The sequence below is a fragment of the Thalassophryne amazonica genome, chromosome 7 (assembly GCF_902500255.1).
Source record: "Thalassophryne amazonica chromosome 7, fThaAma1.1, whole genome shotgun sequence".
Classification (NCBI taxonomy): domain Eukaryota; kingdom Metazoa; phylum Chordata; class Actinopteri; order Batrachoidiformes; family Batrachoididae; genus Thalassophryne; species Thalassophryne amazonica.
Window position 1 is genome coordinate 105,549,201 of NC_047109.1, and position 21,996 is coordinate 105,571,196.

The following is a 21,996-nucleotide window of genomic DNA, read 5'->3' on the forward strand; positions in this document are numbered from 1 at the left end:
AAATATAATATTTCAGAGTCAATATGAAACCACCAGGCTGCCGGTACTACAGAGGAGACACAGTAAAGATTGGTGTGTGTTTGTGTGCACTTTATTGCCTTTGTGCGGCTGCTCCTTTAGATAATCCCTGTGTTTGTTTGTTTTTGCAATAGGAATATTATAGTTAGAGATCTGTAGTTTATAGTTCTTTTTCATGGCAACACCCAAATGTCCGTGTCGGAGAGTGTGTGTGATCTTTGAGAACAAGTTTCTGGTTTATGGCCAAGAATATAACCAGTTATCATTTGGAAAATTGTGTAATTTTTATTGGCAAATAATATTCTGTCATTACAAAATACTACATTGGTTGGTAAGGTTAGACCATACTTGTGTGAAGGACCTTGAGACAACTTTGTTGTGATTTGGCACTATATAAATAAAAATAAATTGAAATTACATTACAAAATCAACCATTTACAGTTACACTGTTTAGTTAAATCTATAAAGTATTCCATTTATGTCACGATTCATTAAAACACGCATTACTAGTTCCTTTTGATAAACACTAATAAGCTGTTTGAAAAGACAACTGTAAGAGAGCAGCCCTGTCTAAGCCTAAAACCTAGCATGTTTCCTACTGAACGGGTTGGTTGTAGGTGAAAGTCTGTTTTCTTTAAGTGATGTTTGTTTTTCTTCCAGCTCTCCGGCCTAAAATGGCTTCTGCACCTGCACTTAACTACTCAGGTATTTTAAAAAAATGTTTTATTGCTGTTGGTTTGTACCAATATCCAGACACATCCTTCTACCTGTCCTCACTCCACCTGTCTATCTTTATATCTGTCTGTCTGTGAGAACTGTCAGAATGACATTGCTGTGTTGTATGTGTGGGTGTGTTTGTTTTACTTTCTCTTCCCTTTGTGTTCTTAAATAATGTCTGGAATAGTAATAGAAATTCTAATGTCATGTTGAATTATGAACTGTGAAGATTAATTTGGAGTGTACGGTGAGGAAAAATAATGCTCTACCACCCTCTACTGATGTAAATGATATAAGTTTTCTGGATCCTTATTTCTTTGCATATAAAAACAGGTTGAGAGCACTCCAAAATATATTCATATGAGATATCATTAAATTACCTTGATGTTTTCAAAAGACATCCTATTATGCAGTGTTTCTGCTGAAGGAATTTAATTGCTTTGCATCACAATCAAATTAAATGGATTTTTATGTGAATGTACTGTTACTTTCCTATGATTCAGTTTCATTGTCCTTCTTCGGGTAAATTTTGTTTTCAACCTAAAATTCTGTGTGTTGTGCATCGTTTACCAGTTGCTAAATCCTTGATAAAATAATTCTGTCTTCAACCAGACTCACTCCGCTCCAGTACTAGCAGTTTGGGCAGAGGAGAGAAAAAAGGTCTGATGGGAATTTTCCACTTCAGGACATCAAAATCCAAGGTAAGTGTAGGAGCCCAGTCGTCTACTGGGCTGCTGAGATGTTTAGCCCCAGGAATGACTTGGTTGACTCGCTAAGATGTACTGTAATTTGATTACAGTGACTAGTTACCATCAGCTTGTTGTTCAGTAAGTCAGTGGATGTCGTCTTGGTGTTAAAAGGGTCATTATTTATTGCAGTAATAAGGGCTTAAAATCCATAAAACAACGTGGCACCAGTCGTGCTTTCACAGTAAAGCAGTCAAAACCTGGGGTTAACACCAAACCACAACAGTATGTTTCATGCCTTATATACCAACTAAACACCTGTGCAATGCACAGTGGCACAGAATGTACAGAAAGAACATTACACATTGGCTGTAGAAACATACAGAAAGAACATTACACAATGGCTGTAGAAACAGTAAGACTCCAAGTTTGAATTTCTTCTGATGGGCTCCAACCTAATACTTCCGTATAAAGTATACTAATCATTGAGCGAATACACAAGCCAAACATACAGTTGTACTGAACTGCATTGTGTTGTACCCCAGGTATCACTTCTCCAAGATCAATTCAGTTCAACTTATTTCATTTATATAGCGCCAAATCACAACAAAGTTGCCTCAAGGCGCTTCGCACAAGTAAGGTCTAACCTTACCAACCAAGTTGTTAGTTTCAATACTGTCAGATTTTATGACTTTAGGAAGTACTGTTTTTATGCTAATTGGCTTTTCTGCGATCAGTGCGTAATAACATCAAAGACAATCCAGCGTAAAGTGTCATTGGTAGTTTCCATCGAATGCAGCTGTGTTTTTTACACGCAATGTCCACATCCTTTAAATTGCCATGTGTGTGCGTCTCTGTCCCCATGGGTATGTTGGTTGAAAAATGTGTACAAACCAAAACATCACCTTACTTCTTGGGTGGTTCACTTCAGGGAGCTTCAGTGTCTGCTGGTAGGCACTGATGCTTTGATGCAAATCCATTAAGTTGCTACAAAACATCTCACTGACACAGGATGCTGCATAGAGTGTTCTACATAAATAGATGTTGCATATTCGGAAAGTGGAGATTCTAATGATCATTTTGATATGCAACATATGGTACCTCTAACATTTGATAAATGCATAGTGATGGATAACAGCATACTCAAAAGAATGAAATTGGATATTTTCATATCCAATTTCTACAATTTTTTATATATTACCCTACTTTTTGAGCTTGCAACTTTAGTGTTAGAACCCATTTCTAGGACCAGAACAGTTCATCAACATGAATAAAGGTACATTTTCAATATATCTGAAGAATTGTCTAAAATACATTGAATTTTTTTTTCAGATTTAGAGCCATATTATTTCTACACATAGTGTTCTAGACAAATATGATACATATTCTGAAACCTGAAATTGTTGTGAACATTTTGATAGGCAACACATGGGCATTATCCTAAATAAAAGAACATTAAAAGGGGAATTATTGAACGTAAGGTAAAATCAAGAAAATATCCCTGGACCCCAGAGGGCTAAAAGGGTAAATACAACCCCTTTGCAACCTGTGCCCAACTTTGAGCTCAGATTATGTACCATGTAAATGGTGAGATTGAGTACATGCCCCAGTTGGACTTGGACAGTAGGCATGATGATCAAAATAGGGGCCAATTTATGATGTTGCATGGTGACTGTTGGTACCTGCAATCAAATGTTTTAATTTCAACATCTACATGTAGCTATCTGGTTTGACAGGAGTGATCACATGACCTCTGGCCTACTCTGTTAGTTCAAAATAGATTCCTGACCTATTACCTGTTTTCTTCATAAAACATCTCACCACTGCTAAATAATTTCCTGGGTTAATTCACAACTTTCACACATTACCAAGAATTTGAGTAGGTTTTTAAATATATATTTATAATGTAGAATATTTAGAGTGGATAATTCAGGGGGTGGTGCGGTGTTTCGTTAGCGCTGTTGCCTCACAGCATGAAGGTCATGGGATCGCTTCCCACCTGGTCCTTTCTGTGTGGAGTTTGCAGGTTGTGCCTGTGTTTGCGTGCAAGTGCTCTGGCTTCCTCCCACTTCAAACGACATGCAGGTTTGGTGAATTGGTGACTCTAAATTGACTGTAGGTGAGATTGTAAATGTTTGTCTGTGGTCCATCCTGTACAGTGAGTAGTCTGCCTCTCGCCCTGTGATTGCTGGGTTGGGCTCAAGTCTCCTCGTGACCTTTGATTGGAGTAAGCAGGTATAGAAAGTAAATGATCATTTCAGATTTTATTAGAAATTATAAGAAAAATCGAATTTCATCCTTCAAACTCAGCTCCTACACAAGTTGGCTTTATTTGTATCTACATATGTTGTCCTCTAGATGGCAGCAGTTTATTCTAGTTTTTGTCAACAGTCTGGTAGCCTCTTTATCACAAGTCTAAAGGGCGGAAAAGAACAGCAGTGGTCCTCAGATCTCCTATCCACCACTTCCATTTCCTCCATATGCATACTGGACAAAATAGATATTCGTAATACACCATATACCTATGTACTTTTTATCATGAGTTGTCTGTACTCTGCCTTTTGATCATTATTTATAAAATGCAGATAATGACAATGACAAGTTTCAACATTTACAGTAAACCAGAGTTATGTACAAGTGGTTGGTGAGTGAGACAACTCAATAAATGTCACATTTAAAAAATAATCCTTTTAAGATTACATATACAATAGTACATATTTGTAGACACAAACTGTGCCTACAGGGAATTGTCCGTATTTACGTCTGTAACACGTTAAACCAGCTGTGTGTTTAGAGGCCGCATTAAGTAACTCCCCACCTGTTATGTGCATAACTCAGTCACTTGAATTCAGTTTTAAAACTCTGGACCTGTAGCAGCAGCATCTGTGCCACAACTCAGATTAATACCGTGTTTGATTGGGTTAGCTCAAACACTGCCCGGCCTGGAAAACTCTTGTTTATCACAGTGTCAAAAACCTCAAAGCTTCTTTGTTTGAAGTCTCCATCCTCCAGCTTCTTTGTTGTCTTTGCTTCTCTCAACATTGAGCAGCTGCTTTTCCAAAATTGAAACATCGACTCTGTTTTCGTGGTCTTGATCATCTTCTTTGTTTTATTGTCTTCATCTGGTGCTTGTGCTTGGACATTTTCCCTTATTTATTGTTTTGGTGTTGAAAGCAACAATAGTATACAGTACATCCGGAAACTATTCACAGCAGTTCACTTTTCCACATTTTCTATGTTACAGCCTTATCCAAAACAAATGCTTTTTTTTTTGTCAAAATTCTACACAAAATACCTCTTTGCCATGGAGCTCAAAATTGAGCTCAGGTGCATCCGGTTTCCACTGATCGTTTCAACAACTTAATTGGAGTACAGTTGAAATAAATTCAGTTGATTGGACATGATTTGGAAAGGCACACACATATCTACATATTTAGTTTTTATTTACAGTTTACACAACATCCCAACTTCATTGGAATTGGGGTTGTATAAGGTGAGGTCCCACAGTTGACAGTGCATGTCAGAGCACAAACCAAGCATGAAGTCAAAGGAACTGTCTGTAGATCTCTGAGACAGGATTGTCTCCAGGCACAAATCTGGGGAAGGGTACAGAAACATTTCTGCTGCTTTGAAGGTCCCATTGAGCACAGTGGCCTCCATCATCTGTAAATGGAAGAAGTTGGGATTCACCAGGACTCTTCCTAGAGCTGGCCACCCATCTAAACTGAGTGATCGGGGGAGAAGGCCTTAGTCAGGGAGGTGACCAAGAACCTGATTGTCACTCTGTCAGAGCTCCAGCTTTCCTCTGTTGCGAGAGGAGAACCTTCCAGAAGGACAACCATCTCTTCGGCAATCCACCAATCGGGCCTGTATGGTAGAGTGGCCAGACGGAAGCCACTCCTTAGTAAAAGGCACATGACAGCTCACCTGGAGTTTTTGAAAAGGCACCTGAAGGACTCTCAGACAGAGACATCCTGGATGAAAACCTCCTCCAGAGCGCTCTTGGCCTCTGGTGGCTCATCTTTCAGCAGGACAATGACCCTAAGCACACAGCCAAAATATCAAAGGAGTGGCTTCAGGACAACTCTCTGAATGTCCTTGAGTGGCCCAGCCAGAGCCAAGACCTGAATCTGAACATCTCTGGAAAGATCTGAAAATGGTTGTGCACTGACACTCCCCATCCAACATCATGGAACTTGAGAGGTGCTGCATAGAGGAATGGGCAAAACTGCCCAAAGATAGGTGCACCAAGTGTTTCGCATCATATTCAAGAAGACTTGAGGCTGTAATTGCTGCCGAAGGTGCATCAACAAAGTATTGAACAAAGGGTGTGAATACTTTGTACATGTGATTTCTTAGTTTTTTTTTTTTTTTTTTTTTAATAACTGCAAAAATTTGAAAAAACTTTTCATGTTGTCATTATGGGGTCGTGAATTTTGAGGGGAAAAATTAATTTACTCCATTTTGGATTAAGGCTGTAATGTAACAAAATGTGGAAAAAGTGAAGTGCTGGGAATACTTTCTGGATGCGCTGTAACAAAGTAATTAGTTGAAAGGTGGATGAATGTGAACTTGTAAACTTTAATTTTGGATAAGCAGTTATGGCCATATTGCACAATCCAGTGAGCTACGGTGCAGCTGGTCTTTTCTACCTTTTTTTGTAACCATTGAGGGTTATCTGTCAGATCACTCACAGAGTCAGGATTGGCCACCACATATCCACAGCTCTCACACTCAGCACTGGGTCCCCTCATGGCTGCGTGCTGAGCTTGCTGCTCTTCACCCTCTACACCTCTGACTGCACCCTTATCCACACCAGCAGCACCTTCATTAAGTATGCGGATGACACCACAGTGATAGGCTGTATCACTGGAGGAGATGAGTCTGCCTACCGGGATGAGGTGGAACAGCTGATGTTGTAGTGTAGAGAAAATAACCTGCTCCTGAACACATGCAAAACCAAGAAGCTAATCATAGAATTCAGGAGAAACAAAACAGACATTCAGCCCATTATTATTGGGGGACCTGTGTGGAAAGGGTCAGGGAGTTCTGTTTCCTGGGAGTCCACATAGAGGAAAAAATGACTTGGGACAGGAACACCACACACTTGGGAAAGAAGCCACAGCAAAGACTCCACTTTCTGAGAATCGCCATGAAAAATAACATAAACCAGAGATTGCTTGTGTCTTTTTATCACTCTGTCACGGAGAGCATCCTCACATACTGCCTTTGTACGTGGTTTGTCAGCTGCACAGGGCAAAGAGGAAAGAGCTCCAGAGGGTTACCAAAATAGCAGATAAGATCACTGGGTGCCCTCTACCCACACTGGGGGACCTTCATGACTCTTACTGTCTCAGGAGAACCAACACTGTCCTAAGAGACTCATCCCACCCTGGACACTCTCTGTTTGAGCTACTCACATCAGGCAGATGGAACAAGGCCATTACGGCCAAATAGATTGAAAAATGGTTTCTACCCAACTGCTGTTAGAGCTTTGAATGCCAATGGAACCTAATTGCCATGTCACATGTCACACTTGAAATGAGTGATATATTTGTCTATGTGCAGTATCCACTGCCACAAAAATATCCACAGTTTTGTACTTACTTTTCTCTTTTTTTTATATATGTAATATTTTTTTTGCTATTAGGTACTTATATTTTTTCTTTTGCGTGCTGGACATGCCTTTTTCAATCTAAATTTTATGATTTTTGTTTTCTTCTCTAGAACTTTCAAGTCTGCATGTGGTTTACTCAGCTTTATAGTTGCACTGAAAAGCTGCACCTTACCCTGTCATTGTAATGGTTACAATGACGATTAAAAAATCTGTATCTGTATATCAGACTCACATGCGTACATGCAGGAAAGGAGTACACACCCACACAGTTATCAGCTCGAAGGCATCAGATTACCCTACCTTGGGCAGTTTAGCACTAAAAGCCAATCTTCCTATGTAATTGTTCATTAGATGGTGTGTGTGTGTGGTTATGCCCACACTTTAGGAACCACTGACATAAGTGATTATTTAATAACATAGTAGTTTAATGATTTGCTGTAGATTGAGTCATTGTTCAGAAAACATGAGTGCTTGACTCTTCTTTAGCATATTATCATGTAAATATAAATTATGTTGTTGATGCTTTTAGTAGCATTACACGGTTATTAAAGACCAGCTAGCACTTTAACCTGCTGATTAATTGGATGAGTTTCTAATAATGGGGGATTTTTAGGAATTGATTCAGACATTTCAGGCCTGATTTGCTTAAAGTTTGCATGTGTTAAAACATGCACCAACACCACAGCATGTGCAACAAACAAAAAATAAAAGTGCATGGTGATTTACTAAACATATGCACTGAAAATTGCATGCAAAATAGTTTGCATTGGCCATTTAGAGCATTTGCCTTAATGAATATGCAATTTGGGACGTGTCCATCTGGGCGCACAAAAGTTTGGGAGGAAATATGCAAATAAGAGGTTTACACAGATGACATGATTTATCAAGGTCAAAAGGAAATTAGCAGATGCTGACAGCATCTGTATTTTGCATGTTTGAAATCTTGGTGTTAGCTTTTTGTACTTAACAGACTGCTGTTCCATCAGCAGAGGTCACTGCCTCCTTGTACACAGAATTAAAAAACAAAAAAATAATTGTAAATGTTGGGCATGCTTAAAGACTTAACAGTTTACTTTGTGCTTGTTGCCTTAAGAATAAATGTTTCTATGTGTAACAGGTGGACCATAGTTGTGCACAATTCTGCGCTGAGCACAAAACACATTATAGGGCAACACCTTATTACGATCATTGATGTCACGCTTTGTGCACATACAGTATCAGACTCTGTGTGGGGTGTCACTGCTGTGAGTGTAACGGAGGCCAGCAGGTGGTGCTGTGCAGTCGAAGTTAGTTAACCCTCACTCCCTAAGGCCAAAAGATGATCTAGTAACACACGCTCGAGCCCGTGTAGGTAGAGTTCTTGCCTCCCATCCCAGAGGTTGTGAGTCGATACCCACAGTGGGAAGTAGTGACAAAAGTTACATGAGCACAGGACACACAGTGGGTGAGCATGTTCATGCACCAGCTATTAAACAAAAAAGCAATCTCCTATGTCAGACATTTAATTAACATTCCATCCATAGTATTTAAGCAAACTGGTGAATAATTAAGCTGCATTCTGCAGGTGGAACACACGCAGAGAAATGTGTGCACACATTTCTCTGCGTGTGTTGCACAGAGTTTGCCTTCACTGTGAATTTTCATTACAGTTAGATTTTTATACTCTCAGGCTTTCTTTTAGTTTACTAGAGGGGAAGCATAGAAGTGAGGAGGTGAAGAAGTCAGTGAGAGTTCACGTGAATTTTTCAGCTTTGAACTGCACCGTACTCTGAGGCGCTGCTGTAGATTATAAGATGTTTATAGGATTCAAAATAACATCACCAGTTCTTGCAACCCACATTTCTTTTTTTTAACCTTTGTCTTCCCCTACCCCCTTTCTTTCTTTCTTTCTTTCTTTCTTTCTTTCTTTCTTTCTTTCTTTCTTTCTTTCTTTCTTTCTGTCATCTTGTCAAAAACACAAAGCCTAGTGCCTCGATTGTGTTTGGAATTTTGCACCAAGTATTTATTGTGTTAAAAGTAAGAAAGAGCCAACTGAACACTGAAAAACATCATTAATACAGATTTAATTTGTATCTAAATAACAAAAACATTGTTTTTTTGTTTTTTTTGTCATTACTTTAATTTGTCCAGTGTATGCTTCGTTTCCCGTAATATATTTGTTGTCTCACTGAATACCAGAAGTACCTGAAGTGTATTGTTGTCTCTCTAGCTCCACCTCTAAGGCTTGAAGAATGACAATTCAGGGGCGTTGAATAAGAATGTCTTCCTTTTGAAATGTCATCGTACATGCTATAACAATCAGAACAGATATACAATAGTTAAACATCATCTTTTCAGAACTTTGCTCCTCCCATTTGTGCTATGATTATTACTCATCTTTGGCCCAGTTAATTGTAATGGCATGAACTTTGTGTTCCCTTTGTTCTGTTTTGTCATACAGCATTTGCCTAAGTGGATTAATCTTTTAGCTGCAGTTTATTTCTTAGATCAGCTCTGTACCAAGATGACTGACTGTGTGGGGTGGTTCACACTTTCAAATGTGCTTTGGACTCATGTTGCTCAGATGGAAAACCATAGCTTTGCAGTCATACAAACAGACACATAGGCATAACCTTTGCGTTCAAAAACTGCAGCAGGACTACACACTGAAGAAATAAAAGGTCTGTTGGATTTAAATTGGATTTACACTGCATCTGGAAAGTATTCACAACGCTTCACTTTTTCCACATTTTATTTTATGGCCTTAATCCAAAATGGAGTAAATTTATTTTTTCCCCGCTAAGTTCTACTCACAACACCCCATGATGACATCATGAATTTTTTTTTTTTTTTTTTTTTTTTTTTTTTTAGTCTTTGCAAATATATTAAAAATAATAAAACTAATAAATCACATGTACATAGGTATTCACAGCCTTTCCTCAATACTTTGTTGATGCACCTTCGGCAAGTCTTCTTCTTGAATATGATGAGTTTGACGCAACTATTATTGGGCAGTTTTGCCCATTCCTCTTTGCAGCACCTTTCAAGCTCTATCAGGTTAAATGGGAAGTGTCGGTGCACAGCCATTTACAGATCTCTCCAGAGATGTTCAATCTGATTTAGGTCTGGGCCACTCAGGGACATTCACAGAGTTGTCCTGAAGCCACTCCTTTGCTATCATGGCTGTGTGCTTAGGGTCATTGTCCTGCTGAGAGATGAACCATCAGAGGTCTGGAGCAGGTTTTTATCCAGGATGTCTCTGTACATTGCTGCATTCATCTTTCCCTCAATCCTGACTAGTCTCCCAGTTCCTGGTGCTGAAAAACATGCCCCCAGCATGATGCTGCCACCACCATGCTTCACTGTAGGGATGGTACCTGGTTTCCTACAAATATGATGCCTGACATTCATGCCAGAGAGCTCAATCTTTGTCTCATCAGACTAGAGAATTTTGTTTCTCATGGTCTGAGAGTCCTTCAGGTGCCTTTTGGCAAACTCCAGGCGGGCTGCCATGTGCCTTTTACTAAGGAGTGGCTTCCGTCTGGCCACTCTACCATACAGGCCTGATTCGTGGATCGCTGCAAACATGTCATATTGAAAGGTTCTCATCTCTCCACAGAGGAACGCTGAAGCTCTAACAGAGTGACCATTGGGTTCTTGGTCACCTCCCTGACTAAGGCCCTTCTGCTCTGATTGCTCAGTTTAGACGAGTGACCAGCTCTAGAAAGAGTCCTGGTGGATCCGAACTTCTTAGATTTACAGATGATGGAGGCCACTGTGCTCATTGGGACCTTCAAAGCAGCACAAATGTTTCTGTACCCTTCCCCGGATTTGTGCCTCGGGACAATCCTGTTTTGGAGGTCTACAGACAATTCCTTTGACTTCATACTTGGTTTGTGTTCTGACATCTACTGTCAGCTGTGGGACCTTATACAGTAGTGTTCAGAATAATAGTAGTGCTATGTGACTAAAAAGATTAATCCAGGTTTTGAGTATATTTCTTATTGTTACATGGGAAACAGGGTACCAGTAGATTCTCACAAATCCAACAAGACCAAGCATTCATGATATGCACACTCTTAAGGCTATGAAATTGGGCTATTAGTAAAAAAAAAAAAGTAGAAAAGGGGGTGTTCACAATAATAGTAGTGTGGCATTCAGTCAGTGAGTTCGTCAGTTTTGTGGAACAAACAGGTGTGAATCAGGTGTCCCATATTTAAGGATGAAGCCAGCACCTGTTGAACATACTTTTCTCTTTGAAAGCCTGAGGAAAATGGGACGTTCAAGACATTGTTCAGAAGAACAGTGTAGTTTGATTAAAAAGTTGATTGGAGAGGGGAAAACTTATATGCAGGTGCAAAAAAGTATAGGCTGTTCATCTACAATGATCTCAAATGCTTTAAAATGGACAAAACACCAGAGACGCATGGAAGAAAATGGAAAACAACCATCAAAATGGATAGAAGAATAACCAGAATGGCAAAGGTTCACCCATTGATCAGCTCCAGGATGATCAAAGACAGTCTGGACTTACCTGTAAGTGCTGTGACAGTTAGAAGCTAATTTATTTGCAAGAATCCCCCGCAAAGTCCCTCTGTTAAATAACAGACATGTGCAGAAGAGGTTACAATTTGCCAAAGAACACATCAACTGGCCTAAAGAGAAATGGAGGAATATTTTGTGGACTGATGAGAGTAAAATTGTTCTTTTTGGGTCCAAGGGCCACAGACAGTTTGTGAGATGACCCCCAAACTCTGAATTCAAGCCACAGTTCACAGTGAAAACAGTGAAGCATGGTGGTGCAAGCATCATGATATGGGCATGTTTCTCCTACTATGGTGTTGGGCCTATATATCACATACCAGGTATCATGGATCAGTTTGGATATGTCAAAATACTTGAAGAGGTCATGTTGCCTTATGCTGAAGAGGACATGCCCTTGAAATGGGTGTTTCAACAAGACAATGACCCCAAGCACACTAGTAAACTAGCAAAATCTTGGTTCCAAACCAACAAAATTGATGCCTCGCAGATGTGAAGAAATCATGAAAAACTGTGGTTATACAACTAAATACTAGTTTAGTGATTCACAGGATTGCTAAAAAAGCAGTTTGAACATAATAGTTTTGAGTTTGTAGCGTCAACAGCAGATGCTACTATTATTGTGAACACCCCCTTTTCTACTTTTTTTTTTTTTTTTACTAATAGCCCAATTTCATAGCCTTAAGAGTGTGCATATCATGAATGTTTGGTCTTGTTGGATTTGTGAGAATCTACTGAATCTACTGGTACCTTGTTTCCCATGTAACAATAAGAAATATACTCAAAACCTGGATTAATCTTTTTAGTCACATAGCACTACTATTATTCTGAACACTACTGTATGTAGACAGGTGTGTGCCTTTCCAGTTCATATCCAGTCAGCTGAATTTACCCCAGGTGGACTCCAATGAAGCTGCAGAAACATCTCAAGGATGATCAGTGGAAACAGGATGCACCTGAGCTCAGTTTTGAGATTCATGGCAACGAGTGTGAATACTTACGTACATGAGATTTCTTAGTTTTTTATTTTATTTTTTAACAAATTTGCAACAATCTCATAAAAACTTTTTTCACATTGTCATTATGGGGTATTGTGTGTAGAATTTTGAGGGAAAAAAATTAATTTCTTCCATTTTCCACATAACAAAATGTGGAAAAACTGAAGCACTGTGAATACTTTCCAGATGCATAATAAATATGTACATCAGATGCACATGATCAGAATGTGTCTAAACAACTTAATTTTCTCACATTTCTAATTGGGAAACATCAGAAAACTGTTTTTTCAACACATTCTGATGATGTGTAACCGATGTAGTACATCATTTACGTCATTTACAGCAGAATATATCTAAAGGTTTCATCTGCTTACATTTCTGCTCACATGCATGTTTTTTTTTTTTTTTTTTGCCATCAAGGGTCCATCATCTGTGTTAGCGGTCCCCTGCATTGAATCTCAGTCCTCCGCCTTGGTCCAGTCCCAGTCAGTAATGGACATGTCCAGGATGTCTCCAGGCACTGAGTCGAAGAAGAGGAGAGCTCCAGCACCGCCTGGGGCCCCAATGCCCACCACAGCTAGCATGAAGGACCATCCGGTGAGAGTGTTAGAGTTGAAAATTTGATACGAACACTTTGGAAAAACTATACAAACCAGCATTTTCAACCTTTCTGATTTTAGAGATATTGCGTAAATGCAAAAAGGCAGTCCTACATATTTGTTTAATATGCGCTTTGAATGACATATCCTGATCAAAAATGACTCCAAGATTTCTCACAGTATTACTAGAGATCAGGGAAATGCCATCCAGAGTAACGATCTGGTTAGACACCATGCTTCTAAGATTTGTGGGGCCAAGTACAATAACTTCAGTTTTATCTGAGTTTAAAAGCAGGAAATTAGAGGTCATCCATGTCTTTATGTCTGTAAGACAATCCTGCAGTTTAGCTAATTGGTGTGTATCCTCTGGCTTCATGGATAGATAAAGCTGGGTATCATCTGCGTAACAATGAAAATTTAAGCAATACCGTCTAATAATACTGCCTAAGGGAAGCATGTATAAAGTGAATAAAATTGGTCCTAGCACAGAACCTTGTGGAACTCCATAATTAACTTTAGTCTGTGAAGAAGATTCCCCATTTACATGAACAAACTGTAATCTATTAGACAAATATGATTCAAACCACCGCAGCGCAGTGCCTTTAATACCTATGACATGCTCTAATCTCTGTAATAAAATTTTATGGTCAACAGTATCAAAAGCAGCACTGAGGTCCAACAGAACAAGCACAGAGATAAGTCCACTGTCCGAAGCCATAAGAAGATCATTTGTAACCTTCACTAATGCTGTTTCTGTACTATGATGAATTCTAAAACCTGACTGAAACTCTTCAAATAGACCATTCCTCTGCAGGTGATCAGTTAGCTGTTTTACAACTACCCTCTCAAGAATCTTTGAGAGAAAAGGAAGGTTGGAGATTGGCCTATAATTAGCTAAGATAGCTGGGTCAAGTGATGGCTTTTTAAGTAATGGTTTAATTACTGCCACCTTAAAGGCCTGTGGTACATAACCAACTAACAAAGATAGATTGATCATATTTAAGATTGAAGCATTAAATAATGGTAGGACTTCCTTGAGCAGCCTGGCAGGAATGGGGTCTAATAAACATGTTGATGGTTTGGATGAAGTAACTAATGAAAATAACTCAGACAGAACAATCGGAGAGAAAGAGTCTAACCAAATACCGGCATCACTGAAAGCAGCCAAAGATAACGATACATCTTTGGGATGGTTATGAGTAATTTTTTCTCTAATAGTCAAAACTTTGTTAGCAAAGAAAGTCATGAAGTCATTACTAGTTAAAGTTAATGGAATACTCAGCTCAATAGAGCTCTGACTCTTTGTCAGCCTGGCTACAGTACTGAAAAGAAACCTGGGGTTGTTCTTATTTTCTTCAATTAGTGATGAGTAGAAAGATGTCCTAGCTTTACGGAGGGCTTTTTTATAGAGCAACAAACTCTTTTTCCAGGCTAAGTGAAGATCTTCTAAATTAGTGAGACGCCATTTCCTCTCCAACTTACGGGTTATCTGCTTTAAGCTACGAGTTTGTGAGTTAAACCACGGAGTCAGACACTTCTGATTTAAAGCTCTCTTTTTCAGAGGAGCTACAGCATCCAAAGTTGTCTTCAATGAGGATGTAAAACTATTGACGAGATACTCTAACTCCCTTACAGAGTTTAGGTAGCTACTCTGCTCTGTGTTGGTATATGACATTAGAGAACATAAAGAAGGAATCATATCCTTAAACCTAGTTACAGCGCTTTCTGAAAGACTTCTAGTGTAATGAAACTTATTCCCCACTGCTGGGTAGTCCATCAGAGTAAATGTAAATGTTATTAAGAAATGATCAGACAGAAGGGAGTTTTCAGGGAATACTGTTAAGTCTTCTATTTCCATACCATAAGTCAGAACAAGATCTAAGATATGATTAAAGTGGTGGGTGGACTCATTTACTTTTTGAGCAAAGCCAATAGAGTCTAATAATAGATTAAATGCAGTGTTGAGGCTGTCATTCTCAGCATCTGTGTGGATGTTAAAATCGCCCACTATAATTATCTTATCTGAGCTAAGCACTAAGTCAGACAAAAGGTCTGAAAATTCACAGAGAAACTCACAGTAACGACCAGGTGGACGATAGATAATAACAAATAAAACTGGTTTTTGGGACTTCCAATTTGGATGGACAAGACTAAGAGACAAGCTTTCAAATGAATTAAAGCTCTGTCTAGGTTTTTGATTAATTAATAAGCTGGAATGGAAGATTGCTGCTAATCCTCCACCCCGGCCCGTGCTACGAGCATTCTGACAGTTAGTGTGACTCGGGGGTGTTGACTCATTTAAACTAACATATTCATCCTGCTGTAACCAGGTTTCTGTTAGGCAGAATAAATCAATACGTTGATCAATTATTATATCATTTACCAACAGGGACTTAGAAGAGAGAGACCTAATGTTTAATAAACCACATTGAACTGTTTTAGTCTGTGGTGCAGTTGAAGGTGCTATATTATTTTTTCTTTTTGAATTTTTATGCTTAAATAGATTTTTGCTGGTTATTGGTGGTCTGGGAGCAGGCACCGTCTCTACGGGGATGGGGTAATGAGGGGATGGCAGGGGGAGAGAAGCTGCAGAGAGGTGTATAAGACCACAGCTCTGCCTCCTGGTCCCAACGCTAGACAGTCACAGTTTGGAGGATCCAAAAAAATTGGCCAGATTTCTAGAAATGAGAGCTGCTCCCTCTAAAGTGGGATGGATGCCGTCTCTCCTAACAAGACCAGGTTTTCCCCAGAAGCTTTGCCAATTATCAATGAAGCCCACCTCATTTTTTGGACACCACTCAGACAGCCAGCAATTCAAGGAGAACATGCGGCTAAACATGTCACTCCCGGTCTGATTGGGGAGGGGCCCAGAGAAACTACAGAGTCCGACATTGTTTTTGCAAAGTTACACACCGATTTAATGTTAATTTTAGTGACCTCCGATTGGCGTAACCGAGTGTCATTACTGCCGACGTGAATTACAATCTTACCAAATTTACGCTTAGCCTTAGCCAGCAATTTCAAATGTCCTTCGATGTCGCCTGCTCTGGCCCCCGGAAGACAATTGACAATGGTTGCTGGTGTCGCTAACTTCACATTTCTCAAAACAGAGTCGCCAATAACCAGAGTTTGATCCTCGGCGGGTGTATCGTCGAGTGTGGAAAAACGGTTAGAGATGTGAACGGGTTGACGGTGTACACGGGGCTTCTGTTTAGGGCTACGCTTCCTCCTCACAGTCACCCAGTCAGCCTGCTTTCCCGACTGCCCGGGATCTGCCAGGGGGGAACTAACGGCGGCTAAGCTACCTTGGTCCGCACCGACTACAGGGGCCTGGCTAGCTGTAGAATTTTCCACGGTGCGGAGCCGAGTCTCCAATTCGCCCAGCCTGGCCTCCAAAGCTACGAATAAGCTGCACTTATTACAAGTACCGTTACTGCTAAAGGAGGCCGAGGAATAACTAAACATTTCACACCCAGAGCAGAAAAGTGCAGGAGAGACAGGAGAAGCCGCCATGCTAAACCGGCTAAGAGCTAGTAGCTGCGCTAAGCTAGCGGATTCCCAAAAACACACAAAGTGAATAATGTGCAAATAATCCAGAGGTGATTCAGCAGAAGGAGTGCCCCAATCAAGGCACCAAACAGGCCATGAAGCAGCACAGGCAACGCACGACAACAGCGAACGCACGACAACGGTGATAAAATAAAATAAAAATAAAAAAAATAAAAAAATAAAAACGAAAGCGTTAGCAAGCTAGTTAGCTTGCCAACGCTAATGAAAGTTAGCTGATAAAAGTGCTCCGTCGCGATGTTTCGACCGTTAGAGGTCTTCCTTAGGCGTTGGAGCACAGTAAAAAAGTTAAAAAAAAGTAAAAAGGTAAAAAAAGGTAAAGTCTTGAAAAATAATACTTGCTATTGCACAGAGGGTGATGTACAAATATTCTTTAATTTGCACAACTTCTGCTCTTGTCAAAGCTCATGTAAACACACACAAAGCCTCCTGCAGACTCCATTAAAACATAAATAATGTTTATGATTGATTGATTGATTGATTAACTCAGCCACATGGGGTGTGCAGCCAGTACATTCTGAGTGCCGGTCCCAAGCCCGGATAAATGAGGAGGGTTGCGTCAGGAAGGGCATCCGGCGTAAAACAAGCCAACCCAACTATGCAGACTCAGAATCGAATTCCCATACCGGATCGGTCGCGGCCTGGGTTAACAACGTCCGCCACCGGTGCTATTGCCCAACAGGGTGCCGGTGGAAATTGGGCTACTGCTGGGCGAAGAAGAGGAGGAAAACGTTGCCACGAACAGCGGGAGAAGAAGAAAACTAGAATGGTGGAAATGAGAGTGGGGACTTTGAATGTTGGTAGTATGACTGGTAAAGGGAGAGAGCTGGCTGATATGATGGAGAGGAGAAAGGTAGACATATTGTGTGTGCAAGAGACCAAGTGGAAGGGAAGTAAGAGCAGGAGCATCCGCGGTGGGTACAAGTTGTTGTACCATGGTGAGGACAGGAAGAGAAATGGTGTTGGGGTCATTTTAAAGGAAGAGTATGTTAAAAGTGTGTTGGAGGTTAAGCGAGTGTCTGACAGGGTGATGAGTGTGAAGTTGGAAATTGAAGGGGTGATGATGAATATCATCAGTGCATATGCCCCACAGGTAGGTTGTGAGATGAAGGGGAAAGAAGATTTCTGGAGTGTATTAGATGAGGTGGTGGAGAGTGTGCCCAAGCATGAAAGAGTGGTGATAGGAGCAGACTTCAATGGGCATGTTGGTGAAGGGAACAGAGGTGATGAGGAAGTAATGGGTAGATATGGTATCAAGGATAGGAATGGGGAAGGACAGATGGTAGTTGATTTTGCAAAAAGGATGGAAATGGCTGTGGTGAATACCTACATTAAGAAAAGGGAGGAGCACAGGGTAACATAAGAGTGGAGGAAGGTGCACACAGGTGGACTACATTCTTTATAGGAGATGCAAGCTAAAAGAAATCACAGACTGTAAGGTGGTAACAGGAGAGAGTGTCACTAGACAGCATAGGATGGTTGTTTGTAGGATGACTTTAGAGGTAAAGAAGAAGAAGAGAGTGAGAGCTCAACAAAGGATCAGATGGTGGAAGCTGAAGGAGGAAGACTGTTGTGTGAAATTTAGCGAGCAGGTGAGAGAAGCATTAGTTGGAGAGGAAGCAATTTTGGACAACTGGAAAAGTACTTCAGATGTGGTGAGGGAGACAGCTAGGGCAGTACTGGGTATGACATCTGGACAGTGGAAGGAAGACAAGGAGACTTGGTGGTGGAATGAAGAGGTCCAGGAAAGCATAAGGAGAAAGAGGTTGGCGAAAAAGTTTTGGGATAGTCGGAGAGATGAAGAAAGTAGACAGGAGTACAAGGAGATGCGGCGTAAGGCGAGAAGAGAAGTGGCAAAAGCAAAGGAAAAGGCATATTGCGAGCTGTACAAGAAGTTGAATAGTAAGGAAGGAGAAAAGGACTTGTACCGATTGGCCAGACAAAGGGACAGAGCTGGAAAGGATGTACAGCAGGTTATGGTGGTAAAAGATGCACATGGTAATGTGCTGACAAGTGAGGAGTGTATGCTGAGAAGGTGGAGGGAATATTTTGAAGAGTTGATGAATAAAGAAAATGAGCGAGAGAAAAGGCTGTATATATATATATATATATATATATATATATATATATATATATAATATGTGTGTGTACATTTCTTTTGTAACGTTCAGAAAAGTACTTTTTATTATAGAACTTCCATCAGGGATAGACGATCCGTTGTTGTGTTTCAGATGAGGAATCTGTTGTGATAAAGGGGTGCAGAGAAATCCAGAGCTTTCTCCTTTGCTGCTAATTAACAGAAGGTTATCCACAAGAAAGTGTGTGTGTGTGTGTGTGTGTGTGTGTGTGTGTTAAGGAACGTAAACACGTGTGCAGAAGGAGTGAAACATACACGCCGAATGGCTGAAGCAGAGACAGCGAGAATAAGAAAGGAAAAAATGTGTCAGAATGACTAACCCTACGGTCACATTAGCTATAAATAACGTAGTGGTTGGCTTTGTCACTTGGTATGCACGCTAACGTCTCCGTAAGATGCCATGAAATCACTTTAAAGGTATTATTTGGTGCCAAAAACAGCATTTTTAGATTTAAAAGTCTTTATTTCTTGCTAGCTTTTACAAAATATTTGCAAAACAGATTTACACAGAAATCCAGCTGTGTAGGACTGTTTTCCGCCATATTTGGTTTATTCTGTTGGAGTGAGCAGCCCACTGACGTCATGCTGCCTGGTCACTCTGATTGGCTGTTGCCGTGTTGCGTCGCCCTGTATTTGCATAAAATAGACTTCTGCTCTACTTTGGCCCCGCCTAGCTGCCAGCAGAGTAGCTGTTGTCTCTTGCCGCTGTTAAACACCCACTCTGATTAAAAATGAGTGACAAGTTGTTGCTTTGCCTCTGTTGCTTGTCATTGCTTGAAGCTAATGTCACGTTGGGTTCAGAGGTGCAATAGCAAAATTTTTCCTCATAACTTCCTTTTTCTTTTTTTTCTTTTTTTGTATCTGATAGGGTACTGTCTGTCCCTTTGTGGGATGTATTGTTAATTGATCTACCATGTACATTATTACAAGTCTGACAAAAAGTTTTGCTTTTAACTCATTTGTAAGTTATTGAATGTATCAGTTCTATTTGAAATGTACAGGGGGCATTATTTGGTCTTTCCCATCTGTAACTGTTGTGGTTAGAGGTCCGGATAGGGACCAGACTGTTACAGGCGATGGACTCAAATGCTGGGAGCACAGACGAGAACGGGTTGTGAACGAAAACAGATTTATTTACAACAAGGAATAAATGCGGAATTAAAGTGCTGAGCTGGTTAGGCTGCCTGCAGAGTCGATACAGGGCCCGCTTGTAATTGTGGAAATCTGGGAGCTGCAGTGCACACAGTGCCAGACTTGGGAGTCTGAGAACGAGTTTGAATCCTGGATATATGAGGCTGGAGCCAGAGCCAGGTGGGACGCAGAGAGCGGAGGACAAGGAACTAGAAGGACTAGGAGAACAGAAGGTGAGTGAATACACTCATAACACTGGAAGCCTTTAACAACAAACAGTTCACTGTAGGCTTAAAGCGGGAACGTTCACAGTTCAGGAAATGTTCACAGCTCCTCAATTGTCCTCAGACGTCAAAGGTCAGAAGCTGCGCATCTTATGACACAGTTCCAATTAAACAGGACTTGGCTTCAGAAACAACTTGGAAAGTTCTTAGTAGTTCTGCATAAGAGTTCATAGTGTTCTTGTAAACAGTTCTTGGAAATATTTCTTGGGAACAGTTCTTGGTCATGCACAGTCACAAACCGGAGCAGGGTGAGAGCGGAAACTCACAAACTCAGAGTCATGCAGGAACTTAGCTGAACGAGGTAGAGCAGTGCGCTCTGAGGCTGAGAGCAGCAGCAAGTTTCAAAGTGATGTAGTGCTGGTAGTTGGCATGGAAACCAGGAACAGTGCAGCGTGGACGGGAAGGCGCCTGAAAACACCTAAAGGTCAACAAGCTCTATTATGGAAAATAAAGGAGGCCAGGTTACCTTGAGAGGAGCTGCGGGAAGCTCAGATGTGAGAACGCATGGAAGCGTCTGCGTAGACGAGGTCATGCAGCAGTATTCTGCCGTCATTCAGGAAACAAGATTCTGGCCTAGTCAAGGTCACGGAAGACTCTGGCCTGGTCATATAAGACTCTAGCCTGGTCACAGAAGACTGGCCAAGACTGAGCTCAGAGCCGGTGTTTAAGTAGCCTGCTCATGATCAGGAGCTCATGAGCATCAGGTCTGAGGAGATAATGAATCTCAGGTGTTCCTCGACTCTGCAGCACACCACCTGGAGGGGAAGCAGACAAACAACACACAAAAGGGCAGACAGGGCAAAGGACCAAGGCAGATCACAACAGTACCCCCACTCAAAGGGCACCTCCTTGTGACCAAACGGGGCAGGATGGAACCACCCGACCGGGAAACCAGGAGATGCAGGGGGGAGACAAAGACAGGGCGGGAACCATGCGACCCATCCAGAGTCCATGGCAGAGAACACTGAGGCTGTGCCACTCTCCAGGGTCCACAGCGGAACATGAATCGCAACATGCGACTCTTCAAAGCCCAGGCAGAGAACAGTGAGGCCAAGTGACTGTTCGGAGTCCACGGCGGAATCACAAGGAGCCAGGTGACCCCCCCAAGCCCACGACGGACACACGGAGGCCATGCAACTAAGCAGGGTCCCAGGCAGAACTGAGGAAGGAACCAAGCGACCCAAAGGGAACAGGCACATTCCAGGAACACAGGGAACGTCTCTCAGCAGAGAGACAAAATGACGCGTCTGGAGGTTAGGTCTGCCGAAGAAATGAGATCCACGGTCCAGAATTACAGTCTACACTATGAATGTCCTGTTTGAGGTCACGGAGGACAGTCCACACTAGGAATGGAACTGCAGCTCCCTCCAGCCACTATCTCAACTCAGCAGGGCTCCCTAACAAAACATAAACTGGTCTGGGAACCAGGGGACAAAATCCCGGAACTGGTCTGGGAACATAAACTTGGGACTGGTCTGGAACCCAGCGGATCATAAACATGGGACTGGTCTGGGAACCAGGGGACTAAGACTAGGAGACTACTAGGAAAAAAAAAATTGGAAACAGTTCTTGGTCATGCACAGTCACAAACAGGAGCAGGGTGAGAGCGGAATCTCACAAACTCAGTCATGCAGGAACTTAGCTGACAGGGCAAAGGACCAAGGTAGATCACAACAATAACTCATGTTGTAAAATGTGTTTGTACAGTTCTAAAGATATCA

General features: G+C 41.2%; 1 protein-coding gene across 3 annotated transcripts in view; it reads left to right on the forward strand.

Moving 5' to 3' along the window:
- cobl (cordon-bleu WH2 repeat protein) overlaps positions 1–21,996 on the forward strand; it is a 166,016-nt gene that overhangs the window by 77,382 nt on the left and 66,638 nt on the right. For all 3 annotated transcript variants that reach the window (XM_034175268.1, XM_034175267.1, XM_034175269.1), the window contains exons 6-8: positions 679–723; positions 1,348–1,436; positions 12,978–13,154. In XM_034175268.1, coding sequence (XP_034031159.1) covers positions 679–723; positions 1,348–1,436; positions 12,978–13,154 — 311 coding nt within the window. The remainder of the gene's footprint in view (positions 1–678; positions 724–1,347; positions 1,437–12,977; positions 13,155–21,996) is intronic.